The sequence below is a fragment of the Abramis brama genome, assembly GCF_963993115.1.
Source record: "Abramis brama genome assembly, chromosome: 5".
NCBI lineage: Eukaryota > Metazoa > Chordata > Actinopteri > Cypriniformes > Leuciscidae > Abramis > Abramis brama.
This window is the reverse complement of record NC_139967.1, coordinates 7,824,629-7,836,046: the sequence shown is the minus strand read 5'-3', so window position 1 is coordinate 7,836,046 and position 11,418 is coordinate 7,824,629. Positions and strand designations below refer to the sequence as shown.

Here is an 11,418-nt window from a genome sequence, read left to right as displayed (position 1 = left end):
AAAGTAAATTAGAAAATAAAGATAATTAAAAACTAAAGGTAAAAAGTAATACAATATTTTTAAAAATCAGTAATACTAGGTAAATCAGTAATCTCTAGCCTATTTAAAAAGTTAAAGGCAGCATATAATTTGTGCACGTTTTTTGCAACCTGTACAAACAATAGGCTACACACACACACACACACGTTGCGTTTTCATGTTTTATGGGGACTTTCTTTAGAAATAATGATTTTTATACAATCCATAACAGAAAACTTTCTGCATTTTTACATTTTCAAAAAACATCACTTAGTTTTCCTCGTGGGGACCAAAAAATGTCACGACAAGGATTTTGATATTGCCATCTTTGTGGGACATTTTGTCCCCATAATGTAGGGTATACCTGAACCACAAACACACACACACACACACACACACACAAACAAACACACACACTGACTGCAGTTCGTAATCATAAAACCCATGTATATACTGTATACGTTTCTGCAAAATCTATTTTCACACATCAAGCTCAGTCTGTTGGTCTTTAGCTTGGTCAGGTTGTTAGACCAGTGTAAATCACCTAAGACCAGCAAACCACTGGTCAAAGCTGTTTTGTTTTTTTAAAACAAGGAAACTTTAATATAGCCTACTGTAAAAAGTGAACATGTACTATTTTTTCCTGCCTCTTAAAATTACTTTCATTGCTGTGTAACCCAATGTCATCAGGTTGAATCTGTCAAATAATTTTTTGGAGTGGATCTTGTCAATTGTTAAGTACACTTGAAAATGCATTAGGGTAGTATGTCCGGGCTTACTGCCCTAATGTAGCCTACTTCCAAGTGTACTTTGTTTATCCAAGTGTATTTCCAATGCGTGCGACAGGCAGTTAAACTGCTTTTATAAAGCATGACCGTATAAAACAGTGGTTTGATTGGAAAAGGTTCTCCGAGTTCAAACAGTGAGCTCACTGCATTGATGCTTATCTCGCGAGAACTCTCTCCCCTGCTTGTGTCGGCGGTGCGATGCTGCTGATGCTGTTGCTGTGAATTTGATTGACGCGAACATGTCGGTGTGATGGGGGAGCGCCGGGATGCAGCCGATGATGCTCCAGAAGGGGAATACATGCAGTCAAATCAGACGTTATCGTTAAGAAAGATCACCAATCGTTCTCCTTAATCATCAGTGACAAAGATGTCTCAATTTGTGTTGCATTTCACAAGCGCGCAATGGATCTAGCTGATGCCACCGCAGCGAGGATCTGATTTTTATTTTTTCCTTCCTTCCTTCAATGTATGTGTATCATGGTAGAGTCAAGCTGGAGCATCGAACATAAACTGTGCAACCCTGATGACAACACCGTCAGGACATCAGGATATCAACAATGGAATCGCCTTACACGTAGAGTCTAGTTTTTCATGATCACAGAATTAAACGCACTATCTAAAGTGTTTTCTGATCTGATTGAGCGAAGAAAGTAGCCTGCACATAAGAAAAGGACCACTGCTCACAAATTATGGACGAGGAGAATATGACCAAAAGCGACGAGCATCATCTGAGTTTGCAAAAAGCCTTGCAGCAGTGCGAACTGGTGCAAAACATGATTGACATTAGTATCTCCAGTTTGGAAGGTCTGAGGACCAAATGTGCCACATCCAACGACTTGACACAAAAAGAAATCCGAACGCTGGAGGTAAGCAAGCATCCATTTGCCTGAGCCCAAATGTGAATTTTGCACCCCAGCCCCCCCTGCATTTCTACAAATGTCACGAGAGCATATGTGTGCGCGGGTGCATGCACATTATACAATTTTGCATCTTTAAATGAGTTTCAAATTAAAGTTGCATCTCGGGAATTGACTGTATTGGCGAGATAAATGAAGAAGCTCGCGCTGCAGTGAGAGGCGCGAGCTTGCGCATTCTGCAGGTGGTGAAGAAGGTGGTTCGTGCGCTCGCGCTGCTAACATGGACACCGAAAGGGGCCTATTGTTGACATTAATTTATATCATCGTTTTTAAATCATCCGCGTCATTAAAACATTCGTACCTTCAATATAAACATTGCATTGTTTTAAAGTATGTTATGTAACAAGAGTTAATGTCCCAGATATATTCTTCATGATGGCAGTGAAGGCTAGTGGTCGACCAAATATGTGTTTTTTTTTTTCTCTCCAAAGACTCGATATCTAGATCAGGGTGTCCGATAAATAATTTCAGCAAATTAGACTAGAGGGAGAGCGAGGAAACACATGTTGTTTAAATGTTGTTTTTTCCCTTTATGTCACGTGTCTCAAACTTAGCAATGGTATGGTAGGATTGCGATTTTTCTTAACGATTTCCGGTTTTATTAGCCATTAGACTCGGTTTCATGCTGACTTAAAGGGATAGTTCATCCAAAAATGTAATTCTGTTATAATTACCCACCCTCATGTCATTCTAAACCCGTAAGACTTAAGACCGTTCATCTTCGGAACACAAATTAAGATATTTTTTATGAAATCGGAGAGCTTTCTGTCCCTCCATTGACAGCTACACAACTACCACTTTGACGCTTCAAAAAGTTCATAAAGAGATAAAACTAATCCATATGAACTGAGTGGTTTAGTCCAAATTTATGAAAAGACTCAATCTCTTTATATGATGAACAGCTTGAATTTAGGCTTTTATTCACATTTAAACATTGATCAGCGAACATAAACAGAAGCCCAACTGAACCTGCGTAACACACGAGAATTAATCTCATTGGTTCTTGCACATCAAGCTAACATGCTTGAGCTTTTGTTTTCCACAGCTGATGTGTGAGTTGATGAATGTTTAGGCCTATATGTGAATAAAAGCCTTCATATGCGCACATGTCTCTCAAACAGTGCTGGGAAACAGTTTCTCTGACAGCGAAATTAATTGTCGTTTTTTCCGCACTTCAATGGTTTAAAATCACTTGTTTTTAAACTGCAATACTTAAAAACGCATGCTAACGATAAGCTTTCGTTACTGTGTAGCACAGCAACGTCATGTGAGTGTAGCCGCGATAAAAACGATAGTCCAAAATTTCCACCGGGTTAATCGTGTCTACCGGTATATCGTCCACCCCTATGTATGATATTACGCTGTAGCCACATTGGACCAGCGGTTTGGAAAATGGATGGATGGATGATTCAGCTGCGGGCGTCATCTTCTGGCGAGACACGGGAATTCATTCGGCACGACCGTCACAGTGCATTATGGGTATTCTCTAGCTGTTGAGTGTACATGAGTTGTACCCTTGTTATTGCGGTGCTTTATGGTACTGAATGAGTGCACTCAATAACGTTCACTGTGGTTTCGGACACCACCACAAATGGCTGTCCCTTCAAATGCCCATGTTTTTGATTCACTATAAAGAACTGGTTCTTAAGATTCATTTTTTCATTAATCTATCTGACTACATTGGCCGCTCAGTATGTTTCTGATTTAAACTACTGAAAAGAACCGGCTCATAAGAGTAATACATTTATGAATCGAACTACAGGTTGCGATCAATATTTTTGTTGTTGGCTTTTCAGCAAAATGTATACAATAAATCAATTAAACAGCAAAAATGTTGCCTAACATAGGAAAAAATATCAGACTATGGTTTTGAGAGATACTGCAATTAACAAATTGTTTAAAATTACAACATTTAAAACACCAGTTTTGAATAAGGTGCTTGAAATCAACATACAAAACCAATGCTAGAGAAAACACAGTTGTGCAACTGGACTTGTAACTTGAAACCTTAGTTACAGAGATATAGTCCTTGTGACAACTTCCCTGTTGGACACATAGCCCTGGGCACCTGTTTGAATGGATGGAGAATTTCACACTAAACCACATCCAACTGCAGTTCTGTGTGATTTTTGGCTCAGATTTCCTCCCAGCAGTCAGTTGTTTGTCTTCTATTGTTTCAGCGTGTTTAGGCTTCAAATACTTCTTTATATTAGACTGGGTCTGCTTAGATGCAAGAAGTCCAAAAAGTGATCCTTGCTTATGGGCTTGATGTGTAGGCCATATATTACTGTACGTATGACACTTACTATCTTGGCTATAGTCAGTTAGTTGTCTTTTATGATCTAGTATTGCTTTATTTTGCGATTAGGTCTGTGTTTTTATATGATTATGCTTTTGATCATGATTATGTGCTGTTGCATGCGTGCTGGCATTGCTTTGCATTTATCCTTTTTTTTACTCCACCAAATAGTCTGCTTTTCAACAGCTCCAGTATAATTGTGCTCTGTTCACTTGACGTGGGGAAACCCATTTTCCCGTTGGCTGTTGATTGCAGCCGTCACTAGTGTCAGCATGTCACAATGAAGCACTTTGTTTGTTCATGTTGATGGAATAATAATTACAAACATTAGATATTATCTGGGGGTTCTTGCTTGTTTACCTGGTGATGGACGTGCATTAGCATCCTCAATTTACCAGGCACCAGTGATGCTCAAAGCGTAATATGCCATTTGGTTACATCGATACAGTGATCCCTCTTTAACTATACATGCTCACCCAAAAATAATAAAAACTCATTCCAGGTTTAAAGGTTTAAAGGTTCGGTAAGTGATTTCTGAGAAACATTGATGAAATTGGATCTGTCCGAGCCCATAACACACTTGTAGCCAATCAGCAGTAGGGGGCGTGTCCACTCTTGATGGGGGAGGAGAGAGAGTGAGCAAGAGGGAGATTTGAAGAACGACTGTAGAAAGAGAGATGGCTGAGAGACATTACAAAAGAGAAAAAGTCAGGTGTCCTTCATGATTAATGCAGGCAGCATCTGAGGGGTGCTTCCCTCCTTAGTCTTTTTATACTTCTTTTTATACTTTTTGGGGAATTCCTATTCCATTTCATCCATCAACTGTCGCCTACACTGTTGTCTTCTTCTAGCGCTTCTCCCCTTCTTTACTGTAGCCTTCATTACTTTCTCCTCCGCTTGTGATTTTAACACTTTCTCTTCACCCCCATGCACCCTTTCATTGACCTTTATTGTTGGTTCTTGTTCCTTTATTCACACCATAATAAACAAAGGAAGTCAAATGCAGTTGTTTATACCCTACATCTATGTCACAAAGTATTTTAGGTACTTTCCACTCATATAGCATTCAAGCATTTTTATATTTAAGCATGTATGGCATTACTGTAAAAGCAAGCAAAATAACATTTCTTTGAAACAGGCAGATAGCAATATCAATATCCAAAAGAGCGGGAAGGCCTGAAAACCTAATTTAAATTAGCCTATATAGCCTAATAGGCTAGACAACTAGCCTATACATTTGATTTTATAAGTTGGTCATGTTTAAACTTGATAGTCTTGAAAGTTTGTTAACATGGGGTGTGTACAACATTACAATATTTTTGATTTCGTGATCAGCGCAGCAAAAATAGACCCGGCCCTGAAACCCCCGCTTCACTGCTGCTTTACTGCTCCAAGTTAAATGCACTCATTGGTTAAAATGGACGTCGAAATAAATATGTGCTGCTCACGCACCGCTCACGGTTGCAGTGTGAAATGACCATAACATTGGTTTTGAGTGTGCACTGCTGGCGACTAACAACGAACTCTTGCTTACTCCTGTGTACTGTATGTTCATTTTTTGTTCTTCCTTGTCGTTCGTCACCTTCACTTTATTTTTCGAGAAACTTTATTTTGCGTCGCTTCTGCTACATCCGCTCTTGCATTGTGTGTTTGTGCATTTTTGGGGGCGGAGCAATGAAGGGAGGGGTGTGTTTGATTTCAAATAGCCTATCAAACAGTGTTCAACAATGATTCTCAGAAATTGCTTACTGGACCTTTAAAGTAAATTGCAATTATAACTCTGTCCTTCAAATACATCAGATAGGCTACTGATAGAATCTGTAATATTTTATAATCAGGGATTATAATTGATTATATGCTGTCTTCTAAATTCATAACATTCAGTGTATGTTAATGTTAATGTGTTAAAACAAGCATATCCTTTGCTTACAAATTGCCGCTGGCAAATTACATTAGAAACTACATTGCTTCAATCCACTGTATTGGACAGATGTGTAAATCTCTCTAAATAAAAAAAGATTGGTGATTATATGTTTGTTTTTAAAACTAAAAACATTAGGGTATTATTTTCATTTTTTAAATTCTGCGATTTAAAAAAAAATATACATCATATCTTTATTCTGTGGCTTTTGAATAGATGATGGAATAGGTTTGAAGTGGATATGATGCTGCAATTTATTGTATTGTTTAAAAAAAAAAAATCTTGCTTGATCTGTAAAGCACTTTGGGTCGACTTCTGTTGTTTTAAATGTTGCTACAGAAATAAAGTTGACTTGACTTGACATCAAAGGATTAAAGCAGGGTTTACCAAAGGAAAAAAAGTTTGGAATTCCCTGGGTTAAAGAATTAATCTGTTTTGTTCGCAATATAACGAGAGAGTGATGTGTATTGTGACAGGAGTTTATAAGTCAGTTTATTTGGGTCAGTTATTTTTCAGTTCAGTCAGGGTATTTAGTTCAGGTAGTGAATTGAAAACTTTGAGGGAAAATGCATTTGAAGGAACATCTCTAGGCTTTAATCTTTGCATTTGAGCTGGGACCCACAGACAACATGCTTTGTTTTCATACAGTAACATTCAGCAAACAGTGTTGCCAAGGGAGTTCAACCCAACACAATTAAAACTGAACAGACTTCTGATGTAGATGGAGAGTGTTCAATAAACTGATAAGGCTGAAACGATCAAATAGCTGATACTTATTTACTCATTAGTTTAAAAGGTCAAAATGTATCTTGATGGCATCCAGTTTCTGGATGATTTGTCAACCGTAATCTCACTATGAGTGTTACATTTATTACCTTATAGGCTCACTTGTGGACAAAAACTCTATGTTATACATTTTGTACATTGTAAAAAAACAAACAAACAGAATTTAAAAAAGGGCAACAGTCAGTTTGCTAATTTACAGATTACTAATTCAATGTTTAAGTGAATGTATAGATTAATTATAAATTGCTTTTTTGCACATCATTCTTTTAATCATTCATGCATCCTCTCATGTTATCTAATAATTTCTATTTAATTCAATGTGTTTACTTGTCAGTATCTTTGTAATTATTTGTGCAATTTCTGAGTGAAAATTTCTTCTACACCATTTTCCCCCCCAGTGTATATTCATGTGAAATCACATGGGGGAAAAACTACTTATGAAATACCTTTCTAAATGTGAAAACAAAACCCAGAACAACTGTGTGAATAAAACTGTTAAACAGTCAAACAATGCAACCATATTAATTATTCATGCCCCAGTGCATGCTGGGAATGGAGCTGAGGCACAAAACCTTTATTCGGTGTAAACCTATTTAAACTCAAAAATGCATTATTCTAACATACCTGCTGTGCTTTAAAAATCATGACAGAAAAAGCATTTTTAGCAATATTTACTTGATGTAAGAATCATTTTTTTGTGTTGTGGCAAAAAATGTTGTGGCAAAAATTCTCATTAAACAATCATCACTGCGTAAGAGACACTCTGAAATCAAATGATCATTAAAAAGTATTTTATTCTTGCAAGAAGGCCCATTTGCCACACAGAAGTCACAAGTACAGTCTGTGGAACAAGTGCGACAACGAGGGAGGAAGAAACAGAGCCTTTATATCTTTTCCAAGGTCTCTTACAGGCCGGCTCTTATCTATAGAAGGACAGGTTTTCTAGTGATCTAATTCTTCTGAGTTTATTCCTACAAACTCAGAAGTCCCAAATGGGACCACCTCTGATCCCAAGGGGTCAGAGGTTCCCTTTTCAGCTGTCTCCCCCTTTGTCTCACAGTGTTCACATTAGTTCAGAAACACAAGTCAGCTATAATATTATTTCAAAATCTTACTGCAAATGGAGATTCATACTGCAATCAATGAAAATCAAAAATTTCCATTACAAATAGTTTTGTGAATAGTTAAGTCTGCAAAATAGGTCTTTGTTTACTAATGTGTTTTTGTACAGTGCTGCTATTTTTATTTTATTTATTTTTTGCTGTCACATTCTAATGTTTAATATAATTATATTGTATGTTATAGAATTCTACCCTTTTATTCAGCACTGTATCCTTGTTAACCACTGGATGCTATTTTAACCATAAAGAGAGATACAGTATATACATAAAAGAAAACTGTAAGATGCTATAGAAAATAGCTAGTGTGTCTTGTGAGTTTTTTGTGTTCTTTGTATTCCTCCTCGTTTCCCTGCACAGACATTGCAGTGACATCACTGTCTTGGGAAACTTGTCCAGTTTAGAATATTCATGTTTTTTCAACATGCTTAAAATCAGCTCAAAAAGATCATAAAATATTGAATGACATTAAGGACAGATACAAATGCCAAGCATTGCATTTAGAGTTTGCTTATGGATCTGCATGTGTGTCATACAACTAATTATACTTCAGTTATATATGATAAAAATACACAGTTACCTTGGAATCTGCACACATTTTAAAGTCAACCTTGAAAATTCCGGAATATTGATTTATCCATGCACATCATTATTATTATTATTATTTTTAAAATTGCGGATGATCTACTACTTCCAGCGAGATTCTGAAGTGTGCAAAATTATGGATACTTTACTATCCCATGAGGCCACGGGAGAGGATTTATGAATGGCAGTGAAGTGATGCAACTGACGCCGGTAGTTCACGTGAACACATGGCTGATGTAGTACGTCCGAATTTCATTCACTACCCATATATTCATACCATATTGAACGTACTTATTTAACGGTCGCAAAGTTCAAATTCAAATGTAGTACCTACCATAGATATCATATATAAACGCTAGATGTCTTATGGCGCAGTCACTTCCGGCATCGCCGTTCGGCCATCTTACCGCAGTGAAGCTGTGCATTAGGTGAGTGATCAGCATGCACACAAATCCTCATATCTCGCTGAAATATTGACGGATTTACAAACGGTTTGGTTTCTTACAAACGTTATTAACGTGGCTATAATTCCGAATGCTTGAACATGTATGTTATAATTATTCATATGTATGCAGTGTATGTATGTAGTGTCATAACTACATCTCTGACATTTATAACAAACCACACCGTTTGAAAATCGGTAGAAAATTGAGCAAGTTATGGTTATTTAAAAGTATATGCACCATTAAACGAGTGAGTGAGTCCACTGTGGCAAGATGGCCGCCGTGTGCGGACGTCGATCTCCATTGGCCAGCAGCGCGCACGAGACATCTAGCCTTTATATATGATATCTATGGTACCTAAGACAGTGTGCGATTTCGGACGCACATTTAAAAAAATAGTGAAGTTGACTATCATTGGTTACTGCAGGCTCTATTTGACCCAATGAATCATCTTTCGTAGTTCAAGCGAGGGTTGCCAGATCTGCGCCTCCCAAGAGCTTTGCGCTTTGCTGTTTCTGATAAGAAACAAAGTCTCAGCTTTCAAATTCTGTGCATTTTATCACGCAGTTCAAACAATAAATGGCGTTTTTTGACGTTCTTAAATGTGACGTGACAGATCGCTGTAGCATCTCAGTTCAAGCGGCAGCATGAAAATGCATGCATGAACTTCAAAAGGTATGTTGAAAGATACAGTGCAACTTATAGAAATGTAGAATGTCTAATTTAATCGCTAAATCAGTGTTTCAACCGTGGAAAGACATCAATAAAACAGCTTGTGAAAAATTTCACTTAACGTTGCATTTACCTCAGGTTATCCAAAGTTATCTAGTGTTCACTGTTGGTTAGTTAGCTTTAAAAAACACTAGAGAGAAGCTTATTTACTGTTAATTATATATGTATGTTTGAATATGTCATGAAGACAAGTGCTTATGAAAAACTGTTTTTAACTGAGTTCTATACAAACAGTATACAGTTTTTATTTTAATAATTATTATTATTTCTGAAAATAAATAGCAGTTGAATATATAACAGGGCTCTGTTGTTAATTTTAACCTCTAATATTATATTAATGTACCAAATGTATATCATTCTGATATCATTCTGAATAATTGGCTATCGTATTGGTGGAGAAATTTAGAGTGCTTCTCAATACTCCAATTGATGCTTTCTCATTTCCTCCCTCCGCCGTCCTCCAGCCCTTGACCCGGAAACTGATCGAACTTAACCATTTTGAAGGCCATCTTAGGCCATGTCCCAAATGGCACACTTCATATGCACTTTAGGTCTTGTGGACTTACAATGGCTGCCGTGAGTAAATGTCCGTTAAGTCCGTGAGACAGTAGGGTGTCCCATTTGTCATTTTAGGCCTCAGAAGGGTGCTCGCGAGCGCCCCCTCTGCGGTCGATATGCGCTCTCAATGGCAACTTTTGCTGAGCTCGCACTGATGCGGGCTCCGCAGCAGACTTCTTCCTGACAGTCAAAGCGGCATTACGTCACGAAAGTGCGGACTCATAGGAAGACAACGAGTGCTTAGGGTGCCATTTAGGACAGGGCCTTAATTCTCCAATTGCACTGCAAGGAGGCGAGGAAAGCTTCCTGAGGAGTAATGAGCGTGGATACACAGGTGTATCCTTTCCTTGCATCCTAAAGGGTGGAGCTAAGATGCAAGGAAAGGAAATGAGGATACACAAATAAGAAATGAGGAGCACCCTTAGTATTGGTGCATCTCTACTTTAAAGCTACACTGTGTAATTTTTTAAGTTGATTCTTATCAAAAAGCACTTTGATCTTTCAAAATGATATGTGCTCATTAATGTGTAATTACTTCCACCAGCTAATCAAGTATTCTCGTAAGCGTAGAATCTGCCATTCAGAATACATACGAGCGAGTCGCTTGAATGGCGGCAGCCATGTTGCGCCTCCATCTTGAAAATATATTAGCCAAAGAGGGACATACCTGGAAATTCAAACTTCGCCTTTCGCGCTTTTACACTCAGTGGCACCGTGACGAATGCGAGGGGGAGATTACTCGCGACTGCCGGCAGATTTGAAAGCCTGTTGAAGATGGATGATCACGCCTATTCTCGAGGACATGTAGCAGAGTCGCCAAGGAAGCGAAGGATAGAATTAAAACGACAACGCGACAGACAAATCAACAAGACCAACGTCAATATTGGAAATTATGTAGCCTACGCTGTAAACATTGCCTTACTTACACTATTAATCTCGTACAATATACAGAATAACGATAGCACTGATACTTTACTAAGATTAGCTTGCATTCGTTCGGGAACCTGATAGCTGATGTTAACAATGAAATGGTACCAAAATAACGAAAACGTAAAACTATTATTCGTTTTACATAGAGGTCATAACCTACATGTTAACTGACTAAATAACTAAATGCAATTTGTAATAGTTTTCTAAAGTAAGCTCATTACTTGAAGGAACACTCATGGAGTCAAACTGGAAGCCATGTTAATCTTGGAATAATACGGCCACCGTAGGAGTTAAAACGCCCTCGGAATGGGAGGGGCTAGAAA

General features: G+C 37.9%; 1 protein-coding gene across 5 annotated transcripts in view; it reads left to right on the top strand.

Moving 5' to 3' along the window:
• Window positions 1-889: 889 nt before the first annotated feature.
• Window positions 890-11,418, top strand: part of ksr2 (kinase suppressor of ras 2) — a 109,929-nt gene continuing 99,400 nt past the window's right edge. For all 5 annotated transcript variants that reach the window (XM_084113755.1, XM_084113758.1, XM_084113757.1 and 2 more), the window contains exon 1: window positions 890-1,672. In XM_084113755.1, coding sequence (XP_083969881.1) covers window positions 1,496-1,672 — 177 coding nt within the window. In that variant the 5' untranslated portion in view covers window positions 890-1,495. The remainder of the gene's footprint in view (window positions 1,673-11,418) is intronic.